Below are 27,870 nucleotides of genomic sequence, written 5' to 3'. Positions count from 1 at the left end.
ATCACACGTGTCTGCAACATGTGTGATTGTGTGTGCACGTGTGAGGTTGGAAGCCAACTTCCCCTACAGCCCAAGGGCCAGCTGTTCTCCCCCCCCCATCTGTCCTCCTCCCGGTCTTGGTGTCCCCTCGTCACACGCACAGCACCCACAACACTGTGGCTTTGCCTTTGCCCTCCGTGGGCTAAATGGCAAACCTCCATTGCTCTCTGTGTCATGCCGCACAGTTTTGATGACTATCACTCTACACTACATTTTGGTATCAAAGAGAGCCAGTTCTCCGGTTAAGATTCAGCTCACATATCCTAACACCTTTTAGAGGCACACAATGAGCAGGTTTTTGTGCATCCCCAAGTGCTGTGCACCCATCACGACCATCTAATTCCAAACCATGCCTATGATGGCCCCTCCCCAAACCTTCACTCACAATTACACGCTCCCCTGGTGGCTGGCGACCACTACTCCACTTTCTAGCCCTGCAAATCTGCCTGTTCTGTGCATTGCACAAACAGGCAGAGATGTTTTATTGTGCAACAAAGATCTGTGGTAATCCTGTGTCTCCTGGCGCCATTCTCCACAGCTCAGGTGCTCCTCGGCAGTCGTGAAGAATAAAGCTCTCTGTAGTTACGGTGTAGGCCTGCCTGTTTTCAAAGACAGAGGCTGTTGCACACTCAGCAGACCACCATATGCTGTGAATGGAACTCTTGGATGCACCAACTGGCTTTGCTGCAGCACCCACTTTATTGCAGCGGCCTGGAGCTGAAGCCGCAGGATCCAAGGGAGCCCTGGGATGGAGTCAGACAGCAAGTGGCCTGCTTGGTCGGTCTTCCATCATCAGCACAATGTTCCCAAGGGTCACTCATAGTGTGGCAGGTGTCACGCGTCACTCCTTCCTACCGTTGAAGAAAACTCAGTGTTTTGCTTACGCACCATTGGCTGATGGGCGTACAGGCTATTCCAGTTCTTGGCTAGAGCGAGCCACACGTCTTTGTGAGGATGCACGTTTTCAGCTCCCCTGGATATCTACTGCGAGTAGGAACGCGGGTATAAACCGACAAGCGGAACTGCGAGATCACACGGAAACTGTAGATTCTGGAAGTGCTTCCAAACTGCCTTCCTAAACAGCCGGGCCGCGTTGCAGCAACACGAGCGGGCGCTGCGGGAGTCGCCCTCGCCAGGTTCTCGCCGGCGCCTTGGAGTGCTTCTCTTCTCTGTTACAGCCAGCCCAGCGGATGTGAAATCGTGTCTCCGTGTGGTTTTCCCTTCATTTCCCTAAACCAGACTAATGATGTCGAGCGCCTCTGCGTGGGCAGTTGGCCACTTGTCCATCTCCTCTGAAGAGACGCCTACGCAAATCTTTCTCCACTTTCAGATAGCATTACTGTCTCTTCTGTTGCTGGAAAACCTCTCCATATCCTGGGTATGAGGTTCTTAGGAGACCCGTGGTTGGGAATGTTTCATACCACCGTCTACGTGGGTTTTCACTTGCTTGTGTGTCCACTGAGGCCTTGTGGTTTTCACTTGGATGCACTCCCATTTGCAGGTTTTTTTTTCCCCTTTGGTTGTTTATGCTTTAGGTGCTGTATCTAAGAAACCGCGGGCCAACCTGAGTTCGTGAGTTCTTTCAAAAACTGTGTAGGTTTAGCTCTCACACTGAGGTCTCCAATGCAGTTTGAATTGCTTTCTGGGTGTAGCTTGAAGTAGGAGCGGCCCTTCCTTCCTCTCCCTGTGGAAGCCCGGTTGTCCCAGCACTGTTCGTGAACAGGGCTGCTCTTTCTCTAATTGTGTTGGCAACCTTGCCGATAGCCTGCTTTCTTTGGGTACTGTTCTTTTTCCAGCAGTGTCTAGGCTGTTATTGCCTCTTCTCTCTTTCAGATGAATTTCAGAATGGCGTAATATCCACTGAGACTTCAGCTTGGACTACACTGAAGGCACAGATCCATTTGGGATGAACTTGTATTTTCACAATAAAAACTTTCCTATTCATGTACATGGTAGGTCTCTCCTTTTAATAAGGTCATATTTTAAGAATTTCAGTTCAGTTTAAGTTTTTTCTTCCCATGTGGCCTTTAGAAAGTTTTCTTCAAGCTCAAGCCTAGGTGTTATGTAGGTTTACTGACATCATGAATAGCGTGTTTCTTCTATTAGGTCTTATATACGGTTATTTTCTAATGTAAAGGGAAGCTTTGGGTCTTATAAGTTGGTTTCATATTAGACATCTTGCTGGAACATCTTCTCAGTTTAATAGTTTGAAGCCTAAGTTGGATTTTCTGTGTTATTGATCTTATCGCTTGCCAACAACGAAAGTCCTGTGGGCTCCTTTCTGAAACCCCCGTCTCTCCATCAATTTAGGAGTGGGATGGCTGGGATCCAGGGGCCATGCCCACAGGGGACAGGCACGTGCAAAGGCAGGGGACAGCAGGGGCGGTGGCAGTTCAGGGTCAGGGTGAGCATAGCTCTCACAGTGCCCAGCTCCATTGCCAGCGAGGTCGTCCTCCTCGACAAACACGTGGCTTAGGAGAGGATACGTGGGCAGTCAGGGAGGCTGCCCAGCCCCACACCAGACACACACCCACCCACCCACGCCGCAGGCTTGGCAGGCCTGTCCCTGCCCTGGGTGAAAGGACTGACGGCTGCCTGCTCTCCCGCCCCGTCCCCAGGTAACAGCCCGGCATGAGGGTCTCAGGAAGAGGACTGCTCTGTGAGGGACCCCATGATTGCATCGTCACCCCCAGGGCATCAGAGAGTTCCTGCTGCACACGGTAGGTTTCAGCCTTGGGCTCGTGGCCAGCGTGTTGAGCTGAGGACACGCAGGGAAAGGACAGCGGCTGTTGCAGTACTGGTGTCCCGGGGGACCCACGTCACCGGGCTCTGCACACAGCAGATCATGGGGTCCCATACGTTGGAATCTCTCCCATTTTGGAGAAATGCGGAATGCTACCGCAGGCATCTAAACACTGGTTAAGGAATTAAAACCAAGGATGGACATTTAGTGTAGCAGCTAAGATTTTGCTTGGGACGCCCACGTGCCACATCAGAGTCCTAGGTTGAGACCTGGCTCCGCTTCCAGTTCCAGCTTCCCGCTAATGCGTACCCTGGGAGGCGGCACATGCTAGCTGGATACTTGGGTCTCTGCCACCCACGTGGGAGACCTGGATTGGGTTCCAGGCTCCTGGCTTTGGTCTGGCCCAGCCCCAGCCTCTGCAGGCATTTGGGGACTGATCCAGCAAATGGGAGATTTGTCTGTTTCTTTGTCTCTCCGCCTTTCAAATAAATAAAAAATAATTAAAAACCATATGATGGCAATAATCTCAATTACTGACTTCTGAAATTTCCAATGCATTCATTCTCAGTCTCAATTTGTTTTTAATGGATTATTTATCAAATGTACTTTCGAATTAAATACATAGAACTACAAACTCATTAAAGCATGAGCCCCGAGAACAAATTAGTATCCAATTAATTTCCAGTTCAACAACTCGGCTGAAGTACTGTTTATAAGAGGAGGCAGTGGGTTTTAGCTCTCATAGACTATTCCTAGAAGTCTACAGCCCATCTCTCTCCATCGCCTCTGGAATTCACGACTGTCACTCCACTCTCAACTCACCACCATGAATGAAGAACAAGCCCACCACTCACTCCCAACAGCGATTCACTTCTGCGGCCCCTGACATCGTCACTAGAACTCCACATTCCAGATCTCCAGGCCAATGACAATCTCGTGGAGTGCACTGTTTTCTCAGTATGGCTCACTAAATACTTGAATATTAAATACGAATGAGATTTAGCCTTTACAAGCCAGTGAGTCACGGTGCAGAGAATTTCATGACTGCCAAAGACATGGCTGTGATGCCGTGCGCCACGTGGTTGGTTGGGAAATTGATGCTGGGAGGTAGAGATGGACTCTCTGGCTCCATTGGGGGCCGGATGGGCAGTGCAGGCAGCAACCCCATCAGGGCAGCCTGCAGGTGGGAGCCTCGCACACTCACGCTAATGGTGGTAACCAGCTAGGCCTTGTGGGTCTGGACGTGACATGCCAGTGAGAGACACAGTGGGCAGCCACGACACTAGAGGGGAGCTGCGGCCCAGGGCCCCCGACCCCTCTAGCCACCCGGGGCTCTGCTGGAGGGCCATGGCCAAGGCCCCCTGCACAGCCCCCTCCCTACGCTGTGCCTTGCCTTCTCTCTGATGGCCCCAAGGGTGTCACACTGTACAGACCACGGGCACATGTCTCTAAAGATGCTGTTGAATGAGATGTTGTCTTGCAACGACAGCTGGCTTTGCTGACTTTGCTGATCCAACGCATTCTATTTCTACCAACAAAGCACAGCACAGAGGAGACCCAAACATGCATAACCACAAAATTACATCTTCTTTACAAAACCTCTAACATGTACTTTATACACCCACTACTTAACCTAATGCGTTTCCCCACTCCAGTAAGATGCATTTTCCTTCTGTTTAATGCCATCAATCAAATAGAGTGGTGGGTAAGAGCAAGATGGAATAAGAACTCTTGAACTTGAAAATTGGTAGCCCTCAACTCTGTGCCCTGCAGGAAGCCAAATCAAACCTCTGATCCCAACTCTCAGGAGACTGCAAAGAAAGGGATTTTAGATGCTCAAGTGGTAACAAAACTGCCTGACCTGGTGATTCCAAAGCTCTGGGGGCAGACAAAGGCGCAAACCGTCTCCAACACGCTTGTCCTGGGGAACTCTGCCGCCCCTCCCCTGCCCTCCCCTGCCCCAGGCGACTCAGCAAACCATCTTGACTCCGTGCTGGCAACACAGCAGCTCTTGCGGGAAGGAAGCTCTGGGGGCCCTAAGGCCAAGCTTCCTCTCTCAGCAGCCCTTGTCTGATCAGACGTGGAAACCGAGGCCATCGAAGGTCCCAGAGCAGGAACCAAATCCCAGCCTCTTGACCCCAGGCCGACCACTTCCTTCCATCCCTGTGGCCCCGTCTTGTTCAGAAGCCAAGCTATCGGCCTTGATGGAATGCTGTCCCTGAGCACAGCCCCCTGAGGGTGTCTTCGGGGGAAGGCAGGGAAGTGAAGTCATTTGCAAACCCAGAAGGAAGCCTGCAGGCAGGAGGGGTATGAGGGCGAGCGAGCCAGTGTGTGTGTACGCGTGATGCCTGTGTGACCGTGGTCATGCCTCCACCGGCTTGTACAGGACATTGAGGGCCAACACACCACGCGTCTCCTGGAGACTGAAACCCGGCGACCATGGGAAAGGAAAAAGTGACTTGGCAAACTGAGTGCCCCAGAGCCGGGCTACGTGGCCCAGGACAGGGTGGTGAAGGAAGAAGCGGCCACTCCTCCACTCCCAGGGCTCCCGCAGCCGTGACAGGAAGCATGTCAGGGGCCAAACTCTCCGGCTCTGGACATGCTTAAGGAATCACACACGCTCGCTTTGGGCCCTGCTGGCACACGGGGCCCGGGGACATCCCAGCAGGAGCTGAGACACGAGACTCAGTTTCCAATCTGTAAACGGGATTGCTGAGTTGCCTGGGATTCTACAGATCACACAGGGCACGGGGAGGTGCGCTAGTGCACTGTGGGATGCGGGGCGCGCCTACAGATCTGGAACAGGAAAACAAGTGCAGCCTTGGACCCCACTGTGCTGGAAGCTCCAGTTTCCACGAGCTGCTCTGGTCTGCACTGGCCCCTGGCTCGGTGTATTTTTCCTGACCGAGTGGATGGCCGTGCAGGAGAGACTGACCCACGGGGAGAGGATGCTGTCTGCTGACCCTCTCACTCGTTCCTAACTCCCAGCTCCAGATCTGCTTGGCCACTGGGCGGGATTTTGAGATCTGAGCAGACGCACAGGAGTGGGGCTGGCCGAGGCAGTGGTCAGAAGTCCGCAGGGCTAGGGGTTATGCACTGGAGACGCCCAAGGCCTGAGGGCTCCTTTACCAGCTCGCTCATCCACCCCTGCTCGAAGGAGACACGGTGCAGCATGGCACAGCGTTGCTGTGAATCAGCCATCCCGGCGAGAAGGGCCCCAGCGGGCTCACGCCTCAAGAGGCCCGACTGTGCGTGGGCTTGGCATTTGACCGCTGCACCCCCACGTGTCCCGGCTGGCCACGCTCCGCAGCCGGGATCTGACTCCACGGCTCGTGCCCCTCACCCCCACGTAGGTGCCTGCAGACAGAAGACCCGCCTCAGCGCCTTCCCTCGCCTCACAGCTCAGAAGGCAAAGTCCCACCACCTGCAGTTCCTCTGGGGGCGTGGGAAGGGCTCTCACCTGGTGGGGCTCCTGAAGCGGCTGGTCGTGAGCACGCCACACCACGCCAGCTTTGGAGGGCTCTGTCCTCTTCCTCCTACAGCACTGCCATGGAGCATGCGCCCTCTGCCCACCTGTGCCCACCTGAGCGCACCTATGCCCACCTGTGCCCACCTGTGCCAACCTGTGCCCACCTGTGCGCACCTGCACTCCCTCAGCTCCTGAGGCTGTGTTCTCGTCTCTCCTCTCATCAGATTCCAGGACCTCAGTTCAGCTGAACAGAGCCCCCTGCTCTGCCCATGGCATGGTCTGGGTGTCCCCTGGGGCACGTGAGGACCAATCTGCTCCCTAGTCCATGATGGCAAACTCCTTGGCCAAAACCACGTAACACCGACACTTGGTGTTTTGTTCCACGTGGACCAGAGGCAGTGTGGTACAGTGGTCAGGAGCTCAGATTCTGCATCAGCCTGTGTGGGTTTGAGTCCTCACTAGCTGGGGGATTGGCCTACTTAACCCTTTGATGGCTCAGGTGTCTTGTCTGGCTATAAAAATAGCAAAAATCAATTGATTGTGAGGATCAAACAACAAAATATATGAACAGTGCTTCTCATGGTGCCTGGCATATCACCGGTGCTGACCCGTGGTAGCCGTCGTATCAGGCGCTCAGGACCCGTCTGCTGAGCCTACGAACGAATGGATCCCAATTCCACAATGCTGAATGCCAGTCCAAGAAACCTGGGCTTGATCAAGGGGGCGTTGGGGGAAGACACTGAAGACCAGGGACGATCGATACAACGTAACAGGGAATGGGAGAAATAAAAGAAAATGCTCAGTGATCAGGTGGGCCTGAGTGCGTCGGGATTACGAGGAGGTGAGCTGGACAGTGGACAGGAAGTCAGGGGCCCACACACCTCCAGAGCCACAGCGGGGAGGGCCTGGGCTCTGCAGCTCAGGGTGGAAGGGGAGCGGGGGCCGCAGTTGGCGTGGGCTGTGGGTGCAGCCTGAGGCCTGGGAGTTGGTGTTGGGAGCCTCGGTCAGCAAGGACAGGGCAGCCACTTGGGGAGAGCTGGAGAGTGGGGGGTGCAGTGCAGAGCAGGCGGGGACTCCGGAGCCTTGTACGTCTGTGACACTGGGCCTGCCCACACCTCTCAGAGCTCCCTAAACTGGGTTCTGCTTGGCTCTGTAACGTCCCTTAGTCCAAGCCAAGTGTGGAAGACCCTACTGCCCTTAGCTGGGAACAGCTGCCATGGAAATGTTGGGCTGGCGTCCCAACAATACTTTTGGCCAACATGCTGCACCTGACGGCCGGCCTTGGGCAGCGCCGCTGGGCCCCTTCGACGTCTATCGCAGCCAGGGCCTTCGCTGTTGTTTCCTTTTCCAACGAGAAACACCACAGCAAATGGAAGCTATCTGGGGAGCGCTCACACGAACCGGTCAGATGTGCCTCTCTGTCTCCCTATCACCTGCTCTGAGAGCCCGAGAGCTGCCCGCTTGGTCCCCCCAAAGCCTCGCTCCTGCTCCCCCGACTGCTGCTTCGCACTGAAGCCAGTAGACTCTGCGGAGCCCAAACTGGTCCTGATACCCCACCTTGGTTGAGACCGCTATTTCTCTGTGCTCACCGAGTTCACCACCACACACCCTGGCCCGTGTCAACCTCCCCACTCTGTACCAACCCGGAGTGTTCCTCCCTCTCCCATTCCCTGGTTCATTCAGCCTTCAAGTCTTGGTTCACATGTTCCTTCCTCCAGGAAGCCTTCCAGGATCACTCACACCCTCTACTTCCTCTTGGTGCACTTACACAGATTTTCACTGTGTTTGTGATGACCAGAATGATGCCAGTCTCCTCCTCGTCCCAGCCCCAGCGGGCTCTCCTGTTTGCTTCCCACCCTGACTGCATCCTTCACAGTGGTCCTGGGGCCTGGTTCTGTCACCAAGTAGACCCCAGACAATGCATTTGCACCAAAGCACCAAGCACGCTAGTGGGTCTTTCCCAGAGCTGTCTTTGGGGACATACACGGCACAGTTGTCCTGGGTACCGTCTCCCGCAGACCTTGTTAAAACCGACATTGTAAGACACTTTGCCCTGCGGAGGGTAAAGTCACAAACACGCGTTCCGTCCAGACGGCCAGGAGAAAAGGTCAGCCCCTCCTTGGAGCCAAGCACTTGGGCACTGATTGTTGAGAAATCGAAGAAGAGACAAAAAAGGCACAATAGCCAAAAAGAGCTTCGTCTCTCGTGTATGATTTTAAAACTTGGGACGACTCTGTGGGCTGGCTCTGAGGATGAGGGCTGAGTCAGCACATTTCTCCGTGTTTTCCCGTCTGATTCAATTTAAACAAAAGCCCAAAGCTGCCTCCGTGCCCTCAGCAGAGACGCGCGCGGTGAGGCCGCGGCCGCTCTGCAGGGTCCCGGCTGCGGGGAGCAGCTGTCTGGGGCCGCGGGTTTCGTCACTCGGACAGGAATGTCCGCTGTTTCTCTCTCTGGGCTCGCGGCTGACAGTTCACAAGGAGGGCGCCCGAGGGAAGGGGAGAAGGTGGCTGCTGGACGAACAGCAAAATCATTACTGTTCTAATGATAAAAGCAACGTGCGCTGGCTGTTTCCGGAGGCTTGGGGCTTCGCCGGCTGCAGACGGAGTCCCGGCGTCAGCTGATGGCGACCCTGGAGCAGCAGCCTCATCACCTCCAGCATCGGGCTCCCGGCTGCGAGCTCAGGCCCGGGCCGGAGGGGCTCCCTGCAGTCTCTGCCCGGACTCTCCCTTTCTCTCCTGGCCTTGGACTCATCCAGGGGAGGGTGGGGCTGATGGGTGCCGGGGTGGGAGGGGGTAGGCAGGTTCCATCCGCCACTGGCAAAGACAGCAGGAGCAGCCCCATCCCCTTCCAAGCAAGGGCTCCACCCTCAGGGGTGGAGGCCCTCAGGCCTGGCCCCCAGGAGCTCTCGGCTCCCTGGGGAGCAGCAGAGCCGGCATTCACCCTTCCAGGATGGCACTCCACGGGAAAACAAGAAGGAATGACCACCCCAACCCCCACCCCTCAGCGTCCATCAGGGAAAACAGAATACTGCCGGCTAATTTCTCATGCCTAGGAACGCCCGGACCCTTCCATCCCAGGCGACTCCCAGGGATGCCCGGACTCCCAGGGATGCCAGCTACTTCCTAAGCTGGGTCGCAGCCTCCAGCTTCTACGGTCGAGTCCAGGACAGACCTGGCAGCCGTCTACCTAGGCCCTCGCTTACCCGGTCCTGAGTTTCTTCTTCTCCACTCTTATCACATTTTCACTTCCCAATGAGGCAAAGGGGAAGCGATGGCTAAGAAAAAGCTAACGAGGAAGGGAGGCTGGAACAGAAATCGCTGGGGGCAGGTCTGGTCGGTTTCAGACCATGTGCGTGTCCACCATCATCACGGACAACGAGCTTTTGGAGTGTGCTGGCGTACGGTCACAGCACCACGGGGTCTCTGTTCCGTTTCCTCTTGGAGTACTGATTTATACCATAGAGACAGCCTTGGTGCTACATCCAGAAAATCCTTTGAAATGCGAGCTTAAGGGCAAGTGGTTTGGGGTACGAAAGCCAAGCGTGAGACCGCGCGTTAACTGCCGTGTGTGTGTGAGGGGCAGCCTCAGGTCGTTTTCGGCCTCTGTTTTTCTCCTGTCGTCCAGATTCGTGTGTCACCAATGGCCCTCTGAATCCCGTGGCCTGTCTGCCCCGCCACGAACTCAGCAAACCAGAATCCCCTGCGTCTCCTGCCTTCCCGCCGCCCACTGCTCTTCATGGTGCCAGCAAGAGTGAAGTGTCCGTCTCGTGGGAGACACAGTCCCGCTGACCCCTGCCCCGTCCACCACCAGCTCCTGTGTCTTCTGCCCCCTCCTCTTTCCAGACAATGCTGTTCATGACAACCTGCTCCTGCAGGCAAAGGCTTCCCCTGACGCATCCTCTGGTCTCTGCCTGCTGCTGTTTCTACCACGTTTCATTCTGTCATCACTCTCTCTTTCTCTTATTATATAATTTTTAAAAAAAGATCTGCTATTTTGGAAGGCAGAGTGACAGAGAGGGAGGGAGGAGATGAGGAAGGGGGAGGGAGGGAGGGAGAAGGAGAGGAAGAGAGAGAGATCCATCTTCCACCTGCTGGTTCACTCCCCAAAAGCCTACTAGAGCCACATTTGGGCCAGCCGGAAGCCTGGAGCCAGGAACTCCCGCACGCATGGCAGGGACTTGGCTCATCTGCTGCTGCCTCCCAGGTGCGTCGGCAGGAATCTGGTTTGGAAGCAGGGTAGCCGGGACTCAAACCCGTGCTCCATATGGGACGCTGGTGTTGCAAGTGGAGGCTCAACCTGCTGCACCACACCCGGTCAGCTTCTTTCTAAAGTGCAGAACTGACCACGGTGTTCCGCTGCATAAAAGCCTTCTCTGGCTCCCAGTGTTCAGTAACATAAAATCAAATCTGCTTCGGGTTTCATGCCACTCCTGAGCCATCTTTATCCATTGTTAAAGAACTTGATGCAGTACCACTTCCTAGTGAAATGACCTCCAAAGGGTCAAAGCTCACTGGCCTTTACACATAGCTCTTCTTATAGCAACTGCATGAACATATCATTAGTTTATGGTTTGCAAATGCCCTGCCCCCAAGCAGAATTTCTATGCATAGGAATAGATTTTGTTGAACCTCACATCCTGCCCTGACAGTGGGCACCCTGAAGCTGCTCACCAAATGTCTGCCGAGGCAATGAATGGATCTGGATGGCATCTCCCAAGACAGTGCCCTGTCCGAGACATCAGTGTTGGCAAAGCCTCCTGAGGCAGGATGCCGGGTGCTGGGGGCGCTGGGAGGGGACCCGTGGAACATTCCCCACCCATGAGGGCTGTGCCTCTGACAGAGGACATGTCAGCCGTCTGCTGACACGGCTGTCCTGACCCTCAGTGTTAGCTGTTCTAACACTGAGCCATCCTTGCATTCCGCAGAGTGTAATCTGATCAGAGATGTGTGTAAAATTCTGGTGCTAGGCAGGGTTTCTAACTATTTATTTAGGATTTTTTCAACCATGTTCATAATTGGAAAGAGTCTGGAAAAGCATTTTGAGAATGGTAGCTCCTCCCCTGCTGCTGCTGCTGCTGCTGCTGCTTTAAAAATTGTTCTTTCAGGAGCTGGTACTGTGGCATAGCAGGCAAAGCCTGTGTCCCAGATGGTTGCTGGTTCGAGTCCCAGCTGCTCCACTTCCGATCCAGCTCTCGGCTATGGCCTGGGAAAGCAGTGGATGATGACCTGGATGCCCTCAGAAAGTGGCCCCTTCACCTCTGCTGGTGGCTCTCTCCTGCAAGCCCCAGCTTTTCTGATGCAAATGCGACAGCAGCCTTCCTTGGGGTAAGATGTATCTAGAATATCTTCTTCCATTACTTTCTTTTCATAAGCATTTTGTATTTTGGGATTCAGTTGGGATTTTATTTTAAATCCTAAATAGATACTCTGTTTTAACAGATTCAGTCTATTTATATACACGCGAAAAATACGCTGACTTTATCTATTTTGTATTTTATATTTCCCTAGCTTATTTATTTTTCCTATCTCCTGAACTCTACTGGGTTGATGTGCTATTTTTACTCATCCTCAATGATTTGGAATTTTACATTCTATGTTTCTACTTATCAACATCTAAAATCAATCAGCAGGGCTATTATTCTCTAGTCCAATACAAATCCTTAAATTGTTCTAAACCACTCTGATTACTGCTCTGCACAGACCATGCAGAGTTACTCCCCTGGGACTGGGCTCGCCCCCGCCTCTGGCCTCTGTTTCCTTCAGGGACCCTTGGCTAGCTGTTCTTGGGTGGACTCTGGGTAGCAGAACGTCCATCTCACCCTAGTTTGGCTAAAACAATGTGAGCACACCAGTTGGGAGGACAGCCACTTCCCCTCGGCTCTCCCGTTCTCATTGTGGTTGCTAGGGAGAAGGGGTGCTCTGCTCCAGGGTCAGGAGTTTGTGCAGGTCTCCGAGGTTGCCCCTCAGGGTCCTGAATTCCCTAAAGCCGCCCTGGGAGGAGTTCACTCTTACTCTTCCCGCTCTGTGATGTTCCTTCAAGACGCGCGTCTCTCTTCAATTCAGTTTGAACACTGCTTCCTGCCTGCTCTCCACTGTGTTCTCATGCCGCTGTTTCCATCAGACTTCGTCCACGTTTTTTTCTGATTTTTCTGTTACCGTGTTCCTGGAGGTCCTAGCTCTGGGCTCTCTCATCTGGCAACGCTCGCTCGCGGCTTTTCTCATTACGTGGGTTGTAATTTTGATCATGGTGCTCATCTTCAGTATTTTCTTTCTTTCTGGAATGAGCATTCCGTTTAATCTGAGCAGTAGAAATTTCCCCATGGAACGATTTTGTGTTGGCTTTCATTCAGCCTGAGCCCACGGCTGGGCAGGGTCATTCATTGGGGACCGGTATCGAGGTCAACGTCTTAATGGAGAACTTCATTTGGATGCTGGAGTGGAGCCCAGCCCACTCGCTGTGCGCAGGGGAGGCCGGCTGGAGGCCCCATCGCTGGCATTGTTCTGTGATCTGTTTTCAGTCCAGGGCGCTGGGCACACACCCCTCTTCCTACGCCTTCTCTGGACTGCTTCTCCTCGTCCCTTCCACAGAGGCAGTGAGCTTTTCAGTGGCCGGTGCCCACTTCTCGTGCCCCCTACACCAGCACCAGGCCCCCTCTCCGGGTCCCCTGGCCCCAGCCCGGCTGCTAACACCATGGACCACATCTCTACGATTCTGCCTTCGGGTGGTTCTCTGGTTCTTTCATCAACACACATTCCTGGAGGCTTGCGTTTCATCCAGGATTCCACCGTGTTTTCTTCCAGCTGGGAGGGCTCCTGCAGCCCACCCCACTGGGCGCCTGCCCCGTGTAAGTGCCAACGCCACACGTGTGACCAAGAGACGTGTTGGCCTGCTGTGAGGGAGAAATCGCCACAGACAAGGACGCGGGAGGGCGCTTCCGTGATGAGTGGGTGCCGGCTTCCACGCTCGCCCTTGAATGTGAAGCCCCACCCTCTCTACGAGGAAGACCCCTCCTCATCCTCGGAGCGCTGCAGCCCTGTCCTACTCTCTTGGCAGCCTCACGTTCACACGTTGGGCCCATTACCCACAGTGTACAGCAAACGCGTCTTAAAGGGACAGATACAAAGAGCATTTTGTCCAAGTTACATCTCAGAGCCCAAACCCAGACAAGTGATCACAGGTGATCAATGTCACATTTCCGCACACCCGGGGTTTTGAATCCTTATCTGTATCTTTCCTGTCATGTTTATCATAGGTTCAGCAGGGAGACTTGCTCCCATTTTGTTAAGAACTTGGACACGTAACAGAGCAAAGCTCAGCCCAGGACGACTGCGCTCCAAGTCTTCTTTGACTCTGGTTTGTTTCCCTTCAAAGGATTTGCCCAATGGGCGCCCCCGCCCCCCCGACTGTTGTCCCGGAAGGTGGGCTCAGGGTCAGCCATGCAGGAAGGCCACATCTCCACGCTCCACGGGCTGTCCCAGCATGTGTCTGGTCAAGGCTGGTTTCCTGGACTGACAGACAACAGGACACCCAATTGCCAAGGTACAGGCAGCACTTCTTGGGGCTTAAGTGCGAGCTCTGGGTGTGTGACTTTGCTCAGAGTGAAGCAGCTACAGATGCGGGCAGAGACCCGATACGTGGTTCTCCAGGGACCCGGACACGCAGGAATTACCGTGTAGTTTCTAGCGAGCGAGACGTCGGTACCGTCTTGTAGGTAATGGGTTTCCATGAAGTTGCTGGCAATGAGACCTCTGTGGAAAAATAAGAGCAGTGTAAGAAGGGGGGCACAGGACCACCCCATGTGGTGCCTGGGAGCATCTGGGCCAAGGCAGCAAGCTGTGGCCTCCTCCCCAGTCCCAGGTCATCCGGTGCAGCTCCCAGGAGGGTCTTCGACCTGTTCAGGTCACTCAGGGACAGGGGAGGAGACCCAGGCAGGTGTGTGTTTTGAAGCTTAACCCCCACGGGACCCGTCGTGCACCCATCTCTCTCTGCTAATCCCTATACCCCGCCCACCTGAGCGCACACACGGGCACAGGCCATACACGTGCACGTGAGCACGCACACACACACATCCTGTGGCTCGGGCAGGCAGATTTCCAAGTTGGGGAGACCATTGGCTTGCATGGCTAGAGCCAAAGAGGGTACGGCAGCTTGCTGGAGAGGGCTGGCCCTGCTGGTCCCCTCCCGCCAAGGTGAGGGAACCGTTGTCAGCGTGGAAGCGTCACAGAAGACAGGGGACAGCAGCGAGATGCTACAAACAGTGACGGACATCCCAGGTGCAGACAGACAGTACTGGACGCATTGACATATTGCATTTCCAAGATACGCGGGAAGGATAAACCTCTTTGTAACCCCCCAGGGCTTCACGGGAGATGGCAAACTTTATTCAGCCTTTAGAACGTTTTGTAATCTCCTGTGCAACATGCCCTGGTTCACTCCTTCCAGCCAGCCCTGCTGCCGACTCCCGCTCCATCTGCTGGGGCCTGCGGGCCTTGGCTCCCTCAGCAAAGCCTGCGCCTTCCGCTGTGCGCCACCTGCCGCCTCCTTTCCCCAGGCCGACTCTGCCCCTGACCTGCACCGGCCACCACACGCTGGGCTATGCTTCCTCTCTCACCCCCGAGCCTGCACTCCCCTGAGAGTGAGGCCTGGTCTCCAGCAGCTCATCTCAGCACAGAGTAGGTAGTAGTAGTAGCCCAGGAAACCCCTCCTGTGATCGGGTGAACAGAGCAGGGGGAGAGCTGGGGACCTGCGCGCCCAAGCCCTTCAGTTTTCTCTTCCACAAGTGGTGCTTCCACAGTGCTGGCTCCAGGCACAGGTGTCACCGGAAGCCACACCTCAGTGGCAGAGCCCAGCCTGCAGGGGCGCTGTGCACCTGCTCCCTCCCCTGCCCCAGGCTCTGCTGAGGACCCTTTGGCGCCTTCCTGCTGCACGTGGGTGCAACCAGGCCTTCAAGGTCCCTAGGCACTCCCTCCCCGTCCTGCTGTGCTCCCACGGCGCAGGTCCAGGCTCCTGCTGGCTCACACTCTCCTTGCCACTGCTGGCTGCTGGCTGGATCCAGAACATACCAGACCTTCTCCCACTTAGGGCCTTCATGCTGGCTGGGCCCCGTATAAGAAGCTTCTCCGGGCGCCCTTGGCACGGCTGACCTCCTCCGACCCTCTGCTCTGGGTTTTCCAGAGTGGCTTCCCCAAGGGCCTGAGCCACCCCGGTCCCCAGCCCCGTACCAGGACACCTTGAGTGCCCTCTTTTGCTTCTGCCTCTGTTTCCCCTCCAGGGTGGAGACTGCCCCACCCATCAGAGAGCCCACCATTCCTTCCTCCTTTCCACATGGCTCCCTGTTGGCTGGGCAGGAACCTGGGCAGGCCCCATGGCAGGCCCTCTGTGCCCCAGTTAATCCTTGCAGCATCTCGCCCTGGGAGTTGGTGATGATGTTTATCTCAACGTTAGGGAGATGCAGGGAGGCCAGTGACCTGCCCTGGGCCCGCTGTCCGTGGCAATGTCCCAGCGGAAGGGCGGCTTTGGCACTGGTGTCTCAGCTGCCACGTGGCTGAGTTAAACTTAGGGAAGCAGGAAGGAAGAGTTAGGAGATCGGTGTCGTTTACTGAGAGCGTGAAGTCGACGGCCCTGCCAAGGTTTCTCCATGGTTTCTTTGAGGCCATACATAGAGCTTGGGGGTTGAATCACTCCGTGTAACGCACTCGTACGGAAGACTTACAAGGCAGCCTTGCCTGTCAACGGGCACAGGAAGACACGCGGGCCCCCTCAAGTTCTCCCTCCCAGAGATCCTTCTGATATTCAAAGCATCTGTCCTGCTTTCTGCCGAAGACAGACTTTACCACAAGTGATTACTGCACTAATCACAACATCAAAAACTGTGCAAACACAGCTACCGATCCTTCCCACGCGCGATCAAGTCCCAGAGTTTTCACATCGCACCGCACACAAGCGCCATCAGAATTCAGCGTTGGGACCAGGCTTCCCTGGGCACTGTCTCCCCCTGAAACTGAACCACTCCTCAGCCAGAGCTCAGGTGCATGCAAACAGCAGGAGGACAAGCAGGACGCACAGGCAGGACCCGCGACCCCTGAACGCCCCGCCACACGCGAGCTGGGCTGAGCCGTGGAGGCGGAGCTGCCGTCGGGTCCTCTGGCTATTTCGCGGGCACCAGACGGTAGGATGCTCTCCCTACATCCAGTGCCAGGAGGTGGACGCAGAGACGGTGAGCCGGCGAGATGGGACCTCCAGCAGCTCTGCTTGGTGGTTGCGAACAGTTGCACTCCGTGCTCTCCTGGAGAAGGCTGGCACAGTCTGGTCAGTGGCCCACACTCTGGGTTCTTGATTTGGGGTGGGGGAAGCAAGGCCTCACCGCCGTCACCCCCCTGCCCTCTGCCCCTTGCACTTTCTCACAGCACCCCGACAGACAGAGACCCTGCAGATGGCCACGGGTGGCAGCTGCCAGGCTGAGAACGAAAATGCCCAGAGGAGTCAAGAACTCGATTCGACCAGACTCCGAGGGCCACCCCTTCCTACCCACTGGCCTACACTACCTTCCCAGGAAGAAATGCCCGCAGGGGCTCTGAAGACCCAAACACAGGCACCAGCAGAGCCAGATGCCATGTTTTCTGGAATGTTCTTTTCCCCAGGATGCTGGGACAAACATTTGAAAACAGGGCTCGTGCTGTTTTGCTTCACACTCATTTCAACTTAGTCACATAATCCAAATTATTTTTGGTTAGAATTTCAGCATTTCGGGATCCTCGCTCTTTGGAACTGTGCATCTGTAAGAACAATGGCGCATTTACATTCCATCCTCTTTTGTTATTCTCTCTTCACTAAAATACTTAGCATGATCAAAACAACTTTTGTTTTCCCATGGAATGGATTAAGAAAAAAAGAGAGAGGGATGTTCCCTGTGCCCAGCTCTTTTTCATTTGGTTTCACAAAGTATAATAAAGAAAACTGTTGATACAGCATTTTGGAAGTTGTAGGGAACAAGCAGGTTTCCTGTAAAATAATTCCTTGGGCTCCTGCTCCCAGTAGAAATTCCCAGCACACGGAGCCCCAGTCAAATCAGGAGGCTCAGACCGTGAGATGCTGTGCGCTGTTTGTCCTTTGGGGTTGTTCCAATGCCCCCACCGCTTCACCAAGTGCCCAGGGCGCACATGAGGGCCCTCAGAAAGCTTGTGGGAAACAGGAAATTAAAAAAGACACTTCTAGTGGTGCCCCACCCCCATTTTTGAAATCCATGTAGAGTATTTTCCTAAGAGCCATTTCTCACGAGCTTTTTGTGGGCCCCATGTGCCACCTCTGAGGGCTGCAGACTTGGGAGGTCTCTCTACGCATAGCAGTACTGATCTGTCCACCGCCCTCTGCGGCAGAACCATCAACACAGGAGGCCAGGGATGCGCTCCTGCCCCGGCAGCACCCAGGGCCATCACTCGCAAGGTTCTTGGAGCTTTGGGTTGCCTAATCCCTAATGTCAGGAACCCGGGTAGCTCGGAAGTCTTGACCATGGACTGAGACGCTGTTTTAGGCTGTGCTGAAGGGGATCTGGGTGTCTTTCCAGTGCAATAGCCACCCAAGTTTCAGCAATACTAGTTTAAGGAAAGAGTAAGACTGTGGATACAGAAGTTGAAAACCTCAGCCACCACAGCCACGTCTCAGAGAGGGGACCACAGCACAGGGTCAGGACAACAGCATCAGTAGCCAGCATTCGAGCTCATTCGCGCATCCTTAAATTCAACTTTTACAACCACTTTGTCAGGGAGGTGTTTGAGATGAGAAGCCAGGTGCACAGAGAAGTTAGCCAACTTGTGCAGGGTCACACAGCAAGCACTGGGTAGGCAGTTTGACTTCCGGGCTCAAACTCATCTTGCTGTTTGGGTTGGGTGGCTGCATTTCCCATTTGTTGCCAGGGGTCAACGGCGAAAGGACAACGAGGTGAAAGGTACAGTGATGGCTCTGTGAGGCTCTGGCCTGGAGGACAGTTGCCCACGTGTGGCTGTTTTCTGTGTCGTCGGAGTGGTAAAGGTGATGCTGTTCCACACACAGGTGCGGGAAGAAGCAAGCCCCTGTGTACTCCCTCACCGGTGCTAATCTTATCTGGGAATCCCAGACCTGGCACCAGAAACAAAGCCAGCCTGCAGTTCAAGTTCTTCTGGGTCACCTTGCCCTGGGCTGCGGCTGCCATTTCCAACTGAGCAGTCCCTGAGACCCACGGGTGATTGGACATGGACATGTGGCCATGGGTGGTTCTTTAAACCACCCCGAGAACGCTGAGTGCTGGGCCTGGCCTTGGGGCACGTCAGGCTAAGCTGCTGCCTGCAACACCAGTATCCCATGTGAGTGCTGCTTCAAGCCTTCGAGGCTCTGCTTCCTATCTAGTTCCCTGCACCTGGGGAGGCAGCAGAAGATGGCCCAAGTGCTTGGGCTTCTGCACCCACATGGGAGACCTGGATGGAGCTCCAGGCTCCTGGCTACGGCTTGGCCCGGCTCTGGCTGTCACAGTCATTTGGGGAGCAAACCAGTGGATGAAAGATCTCTTTCTGTCTGTCTCTCCCTCTCTTTCTATGTGTTTAACTCTGTCTTTCAAATAATAAATAAATCTTTAAAACAAAAAGAGGAACACCAAGGGGTTGGTATAAGGCGGTTTTACAAAGGCAAGCACGGAGGCTTAGGGAATTTGCTCGAGGTCGCACCCCTAAGTGGCAGAGGCCCGAGGCTGTTAGACACCAGCAGTCTCACATCCAGCCCGCGGCCTCAGACCCTTGTGGATGAAGAATCGGCCTTCTGCTCCTGTGCAACAAAAATTCTTAGTTGATTCTTAAATTCTTAGTTCCAACCTGACCGGAACACTGCGTCTGGTTACTAAGGGGTTAAAGTGAGGGCTTGAAATGCCACCGGAGCTGGGCGGAGTCTTTCCTGTCCACGTGGGAAGCCAGGTCCTGGCTCCCAAAGGCACGCTGCCGTCCATGTATTTCCAAGTAATAAAACCACGGACGGGGAGACAAATCTACCTTCCAAATCCTCCTCAGCAGGGCAGCAGGGCAGCAGCAGGTGAGGGAGAATCTGGCTCGGCCATTTTCAGCTCTGGGACCTTGGGCAGAGCATCTGAGCTCACGCTGGGACCCACAGTGCGTGCCTGGCCCGCATCCTGCAAGCAATTGTCCTTGCTGGTAAGTCTGCGGCGTCCATTCTCCCACACCCGAGCTTTGCAATCACCTAAGCCAATGCCCGTGCTCTGTCTTGCATCATTTGGGTTTGTGGGTCTTTCAACAGCCACGGCGAGGTTTTCAAAACAGAACTCGGATCCTGTCCCATGTCCACTGAAAGCCCTCTCGTGCTTCCTACAGAACCAGCGTGGACTGACACTTGCTCCATCACCCTGCTGTAGCGTGAACCGGCACCTGCTATGTCCCCCGGCCCAGCTCAGCCCATGAAGCTGAGGCTTCCCTAGGGTTCCCTAAGGCCTCCACCCTTGGTGTCCTGCTCTGAGCCACTCCTTTCTCTTTGCCTGGCCAACTCCTTACTAACCCTCATCCCTCGGCTGGGGCAACCACCCCTGCCTGCCCGTCGTTAAGTCTGGTTCTCCTTGTCCATCTTCCCCTCGGGATCCTGCCACGAACCTTGAACACCGTCCATTTCTTCTTTACCCTGACTTGTGTGAGTTCTGAGTCTCCCACCAGGCCAGGGTCGCTCAGGTCCCCTCTGTAGCTGGGATCCCAGTGCCTGGGATGGAGCAGGTGCTTGCCATGTGAACAGGAGGTGGATGGTTAAAGTTCACAGTCCTGGCGTGGCTGGTCCTGGAAGCTGGGGGCTTGGCCCAATGGTGGTGTCCAGGAGGTGGCCCAGCAGGAGGTCTGCGGTCTCAGGGCGCCCTCGGAAGGGAGTTCTCGTGAGAAGGTCGCTAGAAAGGCCTGTGCTGGTCCCAGGGCCAAGTGCTCGCTGCTTCTCCATGTGACCCTGGCTCTGCACGTGCTCTGCTGTTGCCGCCCTCCAGCCTCAGTGGACGCCAAGCCAACAGGGTCCCCTGATCTCAGGCTGTGACCCTCCAGGAGCCACGGCTGCCTCTTTCCTTCACAAGTAGGCATCTGTGACAGTGACGGAAGCCGACAAATACACATGGAATGAATCAATCAAAGGCAGTCACAGGTCACAGAGCCACTTTGGGTCTGCTGCTGTTTCGCATCGGAAGTTTATTCCTGCTTTAAAAAATACAACCAGGGCAGGTGTTGCGGCCGCGTGTGCTAAGCCACCGCAGGGGTGGGCGGCCCACATCTCACACTGGAATGTGTGATTCACATCTTGGTTCCTCTGCTTCCAATCCAGCTTCCTGTAGATGCACCTGGGAGTCAGCAGAAGGTGACCCGAGTGCCTGGGTTCCTGCCACCAACATGGGAGACCTGGCTGGAGTTACCGGCTCCCGGTTTTGGCCTGGTCTAGCCCTGGCTGTTGCAGGTGGTTGGGGGATGAACCAGTGGATGGAAGATCTCCTCCAGCTCCCTGGGGCCACTCTGTCTTTTGAGCAAGTAAATAAATAAATACTAAACATAAATAAAAAGTAAGAGCCACCACCATCACCAAAAATTAAATAAATATTGGCAGATAAAGATACTTTGATCCTTAAAATTCCTCCATCTAGAGTATTTCTGGTCTTTGGTTCATATGGTGGAATGCATACATGCATATGTATACATTTAGGGGCGGGCATTGTGGCTCAGCAGTTAAGCTGCCACTTGGGGTGTCAGCATCCCACATCTGAGCGCTGGTTCGAGTCCCGGCTGCCCCACTTCCCATCCAGCTCTCTGCTAATTTTCCTGGGAAAGCAATGGAAGATGGCTCAAGCACTTGGGCCCCTGCCAACCATGTGGGAGACAGGATGAAGGTCCAGGCTCCTGGCTTTGGTCTGGCTCAGTCCTGGCCATTGTGGCCATTTGGGGGAGTGGACCAGTAGTTGGAAGATCCCTCTCTCTTTCTCCTGCCCTCACTCACTCTGCCTTCCAAATGAAAGAGAGATTATAAAATACCTACAAATCCACCTTCAGAGGGCATGTCTTAGTCTACTGCATTACAGGCAGTTCAGCCAGGTGAACTGGAACCAGCAAGTGCAAACGCCTTTCCCTGTGGGGATCACAGCTCTAAAGCTTAGAGTGACCCGCCAGATGCTCGAGTCGCCGCTAGTGTTAGCCCGCGTCTCCTGCACAGCCCGAAGCCGTGAGTGCAGTGGGAGTCCAGGCCCACTGGCCCGGTAAGTGCTTTCCCAGAAAGCTGGACGTGCGTCAGCTCCGGTTTCCACACGGCTCCGAGAGCGACTTGCAATAATAGGTGCTCTGAGGCCAAAGGAGATTTTCTTGGCCCTGGCGGAAGCCAGCCAGCCAGCTCCCAGGCAGACCTGCGGGCCGGCCGGCTGGGCTCTCTTAAAAACTGACCTCCAATGAACCAAGCCCACAGAAAGTGCATTAGATCAAACTTGGGCCCTTCTGCCTGCTGAAAAACAGCTTTGCTCTGCAAATTCACGTCACGTGGCTGTCAGGAGACAGGTACCGAGAGTGCCCGGGGACAGAGACAGGGGCCCTTGTCCTCCACGGTTTTCTAAGTCAGCTCTTGGGACTGCTCAGACCCCTGCTATGGCCACCAAGCACCGCACTCAGGTTTTCGACTTCTGCTCTTTAAATAAGGGGCTCCCCGAACGTAGCCTGGGGGTGCAGAGCCCATCCACCCCTTATCAGCTTTGCCTGTCAAGATCCTTGAAGCTGGCTCAGAGAACTCCCCACCCCCAACCTGCCAAAAAAAAAAAAAAGCCACAAGCTTTTGCCAGAACCAAGCGGCACCACTGCCTGCAGGAGAGCCATTAAGAAGAGACGCGTGTCTTTGGGACAACCAAGGGGTGTAAAATATGAAGCTGTAAAATGAAGCCATAAATCCCTTCTGAATTGTAGCTGCAGGGTTCTTTTAGGATGTTCTCTTCTGCGGTTCTTTTTAAAAGAAACCACGACAAGAAGCACTCGTAACACTCGCCGAGCAGCCTCCTTCCTGCCCAACTCTTCCACAGTGCTTATTGGATTTACCACCTGATCGACAACTGGGCTTGTTTTTTGGTTTGCTTTTCTTCAGTCTGGAGGGGTTTGCATTCAGATCTGATGCTGTTGAGAAGCCTGGAGAAGAATCTACAAATGGCAGACATCAGTAACAATGTAGCACCAACCGGGTCCCCTCCAGGATCCAGGCCAAGCCAATCAGTCGGCAGCCCCAAAGCTGGACCTGGGAGCCACCTGCCCCTTCCACATGGCCAGCCCTGCATTCACCAGCACCTTCCACAGTGCCTGGGTGTCTCACTCAATCCTAGCCCTGCAGGCTACAAGAGTTCCATGTGTTCTAACAGCGAATTTTCTACAGGCAGAGCCACGCTTGAGAACGTTTTACGGGACACCCGCTATTCTTGGGGTAGGGAACGTGAGTTACCTGTGGGTTTAGTTAAGTAATGCCAGACACAACAAAGTACTACCCTGGGCTGTGGAAGAGAGAGAGGGAGACTTTAACAGGCATCACGGTCGCAAACTATAAAAGTAATTAAAAACCATGATGGGGAGATGAGCCAGCTCGTGTCTGATTGAAGGCGTCGTCCGTGACGTCGGTGGTAGCTGCAGCACCCACTTGCTGTCCAGGCACTCACGTGTGTCACTCCCTCAGGTGCAATTTTTAAAAGCTGCTGGCATCAGGGCAACAACAGGGCTTACGGCACCAGCTTAAGTATCAGAGCTTTTCTCCTCGCCTCCTGTTTTGTTTTAAAAAATATATATTTTTTTAAAGGCAGAGAGAGAGAGAGAGAGAGAGAGAGAGAGAAATAGAGATCTTCCATCCTCTGGTTCACTTCCCAAATGGCAACAATGGCCAAGGCTGGGCCAGGTCAAAGCCAGGAGCCCAGGACTCCATTCAGGACTCCAACATGGGTGGCAGGGACCCAAGCACTTGGGCCATCTGCTGTGCCTTCCCAAGGGCATTAGCAGGGCACTGGATCAGAAGCAGAGCAGCTGGGACTCGAACCAGCACCCCAGGGGAGGCTGGCATCGCAGGCTTGACACGCTGAGCCACACGGCCAGCCCGAGCTTTCCCCTTCTGGTTACAGTTTCTCCACACTGACGTCCCCATGATGAGCTGGCTACGGAGCAAAATCGGACACGCACTCAACACACCCAGCCCGGAGCAAAGCCTCGCTTCCCAGGGTGGACTTTGGCCAGCAAACAAGACACACTTGCTTCCAAGATTTGTGGCTTCCCAGTCATGGGTCTGTTACTCAGATGATGATGTTGTGGTTTCTTTAAAAAGGAAAACAGAAGAACACTTCCTACAAAGAACCCAGCAACTAGAACACAGACGGGATTTATGGTTTCGTTTTCACACAACACTCTTGCATGCAAAGCTGGAATGGGGATGACAGCATCCGTGCTACCAAACTCACATTCTAAGAACACGCTCCAGAGAGGAGTTCTTCATTAAAAGCTGAAAACTTTCCATGTGTCTGGGGGGAAAAATAGCTAAATATGTTGAGGAGGAGGGAGGCATAATTTAATGATTAAAAAATGCAATTTACAATGATCTGCCTCAGTAATCCCTCCAAATAGTTCCATGAAGAAAAAAAGACTATAATCACCTACAAGCTTATTGAATTAATCAACACTCCTTGGGGCCACAAAACGATTATGTGTTAAGTGCACTCCCTGCGCGTTCAAAACCGGAAGAAACAACTCCGTCCAGCGAGGAGATCAAATGTCACATTAGTGCTTGTTATTGTTCCCACAAGCGTGGATATTTCCACGATGAAACAATTGCATTTCAGCTCCCTGCCGGCCAGCATGGTTGGGCTCAGGCCTCTTGAATCTGGACCAGTGATCAGACAGTCCTGGGGGCCTCTCATCTTGCTGGGTGTGACGAAGGCACGGAGGTTGTACACGAAGGTGCCGTGTTCCTGAAGATGCACGCTGAAGTGTGAAGGGGGGAAGGGCCGCGGTGTCTGGTGTCTGTCTACAGGGACCTCGGGGTGGGGGTAGAGCTGGAAGCCAGCCTGGCAGCGTCCTAATGCCGCAGTGTCCGGTGAGGGTGCCTGGCTGGGCTCCCCTGCCTTGCCAGTGGTGACTTGGTGCTAGGCTCTTCTTTGCTGGGAGGGGGTCTCCGTCCTGTGCCTTGTAGGATGTTCAGCAGCACCCCAGCCCAGCCCCTCCTCACTGGCCAGCCCAGAGCAGTCACCCTGGCTGGGTGTGAGCGAGGGGTGACTGCACGGTGCTCCCTTCTTTGGGATATGTCTATCACAGGTTCAGGATAAAACTCCCGAAGTCCACGGAGGAGCAAGGCAGGACACATCGCAGCGGGAATCCCTGCTCTGGGGCTGCAGTGTGTGACAGCACGCACCAGGAACCCAGGGGTCCCCCGTGGCCTGGACACACAGGAGGGGCTCAGGACCCCCAGCCAGGCCAGGGGCTCAGAATCCTGGGGGCCTGGGTCCAGGAATGTGCACTTTCTGAGAAGAGCTTTAACGTTCTTTGGAAAGAATTTCACACTTACAGGAAAACTGCAGAAGCTATCAACTAACACGTACAAGGACACCGTGAGAAGTTTCCGGACACGCATATCAAATAACACGTACGAGGACGCCGTAAGAAGCTCACGGACACGCATATCACACGGCCCATGCTACCACGGGTCTCTGCCCCACGACCCCAGCATGCTCAGTGATTCTTAAAGTAGCACTTTGCATCCTCGGCATCAAATTAGTAAATCTGTATCTTTCTGCACCCAAATAAATTTGCCTTTAAATAGCATCTTCCACAAGCTTTTACAAGTACCCCCTCGGGTGCCATTTATCCAGATTCACAGGTTTTTAAGATTTATTTATTTTTAAAAATTTACTTATTTATTTATTTCAAAGTCAGGGTTAGAGAAAGAGAGAGGTCTTCCATCTGCTGGTTCACCCCCCACGTGGCTGCAACAGCCAGGGCTGGGCCAGGCCGAAGCCAGGAGCTTCTTCCCAGTCTCCCATGCGGGTGCAGGGGTCCAAGCACTTGGCCATCCTCTGCTGCTTTCTCAGGTGCATTAGGAGGGAGCTGGATTGGAAGTGAAGCAGCCGGGACTTGAACCAGCACCCACAGGAGATGCAGGCGCTGACTCCAGATTCACTGTGTTATTTCACTTGCCTTACCCTCTGTGGCCCGCCTTGGTTTCTTCACACACATACACACACACACACACACTCTTTTCTGTTTTCCTAAGCTGTCTGAGGGTAGGTTACCGGTATCTCAGATGCTTCCTGTGAACACAGATTATCCCCAGCCCATGCCACGTGTGTCCCAGCCCACTCCACGTATGTCCAAGCGCACTCCACATGTACCCCAGTGCACTCCACGTGTGTCCCAGTGCACTCCACGTGTGAACCAGCCCACTCCACACGTGTCCCAGCGCACTCCACGTGTGTCCCAGCACACTCCACGTGTGTCCCAGAGCACTCCACGTGTGTCCCAGCGCACTCCACATGTACCCCAGAGCACTCCACGTGTGTTCCAGCCCACTCCACACATGTCCCAGAGCACTCCACATGTGTCCCAGCCCACTCCACGTGTACCCCAGCACACTCCACGTGTGTCCCAGAGCACTCCACGTTTGTTCCAGCCCACTCCACATGTGTCCCAGCGCACTCCACGTGTGTCCCAGCCCACTCCACGTGTGTCCCAGAGCACTCCACATGTGTCCCAGCCCACTCCACGTGTACCCCAGAGCACTCCACGTGTGTCCCAGAGCACTCCACGTGTGTCCCAGAGCACTCCACGTGTGTTCCAGCCCACTCCACATGTGTCCCAGAGCACTCCACGTGTGTCCCAGAGCACTCCACGAGTGTCCCAGAGCACTCCATGTGTACCCCAGTGCACTCCACGTGTGTTCCAGCCCACTCCACGTGTGTCCCAGAGCACTCCACACGTGTCCCAGCCCACTCCACACATGTCCCAGAGCACTCCACATGTGTCCCAGCCCACTCCACGTGTACCCCAGCACACTCCACGTGTGTCCCAGAGCACTCCACGTGTGTTCCAGCCCACTCCACATGTGTCCCAGCGCACTCCACGTGTGTCCCAGCCCACTCCACGTGTGTCCCAGAGCACTCCACATGTGTCCCAGCCCACTCCACGTGTACCCCAGAGCACTCCACGTGTGTCCCAGAGCACTCCACGTGTGTCCCAGAGCACTCCACGTGTGTTCCAGCCCACTCCACATGTGTCCCAGAGCACTCCACATGTGTCCCAGAGCACTCCACGAGTGTCCCAGAGCACTCCATGTGTACCCCAGTGCACTCCACGTGTGTTCCAGCCCACTCCACGTGTGTCCCAGAGCACTCCACGTGTGTCCCAGAGCACTCCACGTGTGTCCCAGAGCACTCCACGTGTACCCCAGCCCACTCCACATGTGTCCCAGCCCACTCCACGTGTGTCCCAGCCCACTCCACGTGTGTCCCAGAGCACTCCACGTGTGTTCCAGCACACCCACGTATGTCCCAGAGCACTCCACATGTGTCCCAGAGCACTCCACATGTGTCCCAGCCCACTCCACATGTGTCCCAGAGCACTCCACGTGTGTCCCAGCCCACTCCACATGTGTCCCAGAGCACTCCACATGTGTCCCAGCCCACTCATGTACCCCAGTGCACTCCACATGTGTCCCAGCCCACTCCACACGTGTCCCAGCCCACTCCACGTGTACCCCAGTGCACTCCATGCGTGTCCCAGAGTACTCCATGCATGTCCAGCACACTCCACACGTGTCCCAGCACACTCCACGCGTGTCTCAGCAGTGACAGGTGACCCAGCGTTGCTCCCACCACATTTTCTGAGTCTGCCCGAGATCAGCTCTTGCGTGAGGGGCTGTCACGCCCCTTGCCTTTTCTTTATCTAGGCACCTTGAGAGACATCGCACGCACCACACGACTGCCATCTGGCACGCACCGTTCAGTGCTGCTCCGTGCAAAGCTCACCTCGGCGCAAGGTCAGAATATTTCCTCCCTCCTCGACCTCGTACTCATCACCCTTCCTCCCCAGATCTGGAACATTCCTGCTACCTTCCTTTGCGTTTTGACAATCAAGGCATTTTTGAAGAACACAAAATCTGGGTTCGTCTGATGGTTGAGGGTCCCAGGTGATGGAACCTGTCAGGGCAGAGACCCCACGCCTGCCCGCCTGCGCCTTGCTGAGCTGTGGCTGGGGGGAAGCCGGTGGGGGGGGGGGCTGATTCCCCGTCTCTGCCATTATACCAGCGGGGGCTACTCCAGGGGGGGTGTCTGACCAGGATCAGAACCTGGGCATGCAGTCTTTGAGCGTCCCTCACAGAATGCGTGCTGTGTGACAGAGGGCAGAAAGACCCAGGGCCTTGGGGCTGGCCCCTGCCTCGCCGCTGTCCACCGCACCTGAACAGCACAGGTGCTTTTCCGGTCTTGCCCGAGAGGGCCGCGGACCACTCCTGCCTTCCGCCCCCAAAACATGGAAAGGTTGTGTGGCTGGCTGTGAGCCCTGCTCTGCAACACAGCCGGGTCTCCGGCGGATCCCCTGCAGCCCACAGGCCGTGCAGGGGAGGAAGGTGCCCCCCC

General features: G+C 54.9%; 1 protein-coding gene across 1 annotated transcript in view; it reads right to left on the bottom strand.

Annotated features, from left to right (window-relative positions):
* Positions 1–27,870, bottom strand: part of ADAM12 (ADAM metallopeptidase domain 12) — a 319,392-nt gene that overhangs the window by 104,587 nt on the left and 186,935 nt on the right. The window contains exon 4 of the mRNA XM_062215166.1: positions 13,921–13,999. Within this exon, the coding sequence (XP_062071150.1) occupies positions 13,921–13,999 (79 nt within the window). The remainder of the gene's footprint in view (positions 1–13,920; positions 14,000–27,870) is intronic.

The sequence above is a fragment of the Lepus europaeus genome, chromosome 17, assembly GCF_033115175.1.
Source record: "Lepus europaeus isolate LE1 chromosome 17, mLepTim1.pri, whole genome shotgun sequence".
Taxonomy (NCBI): domain Eukaryota; kingdom Metazoa; phylum Chordata; class Mammalia; order Lagomorpha; family Leporidae; genus Lepus; species Lepus europaeus.
Note: the sequence above shows the minus strand (reverse complement) of the source record. Positions and strands in the feature narration are given on the sequence as shown.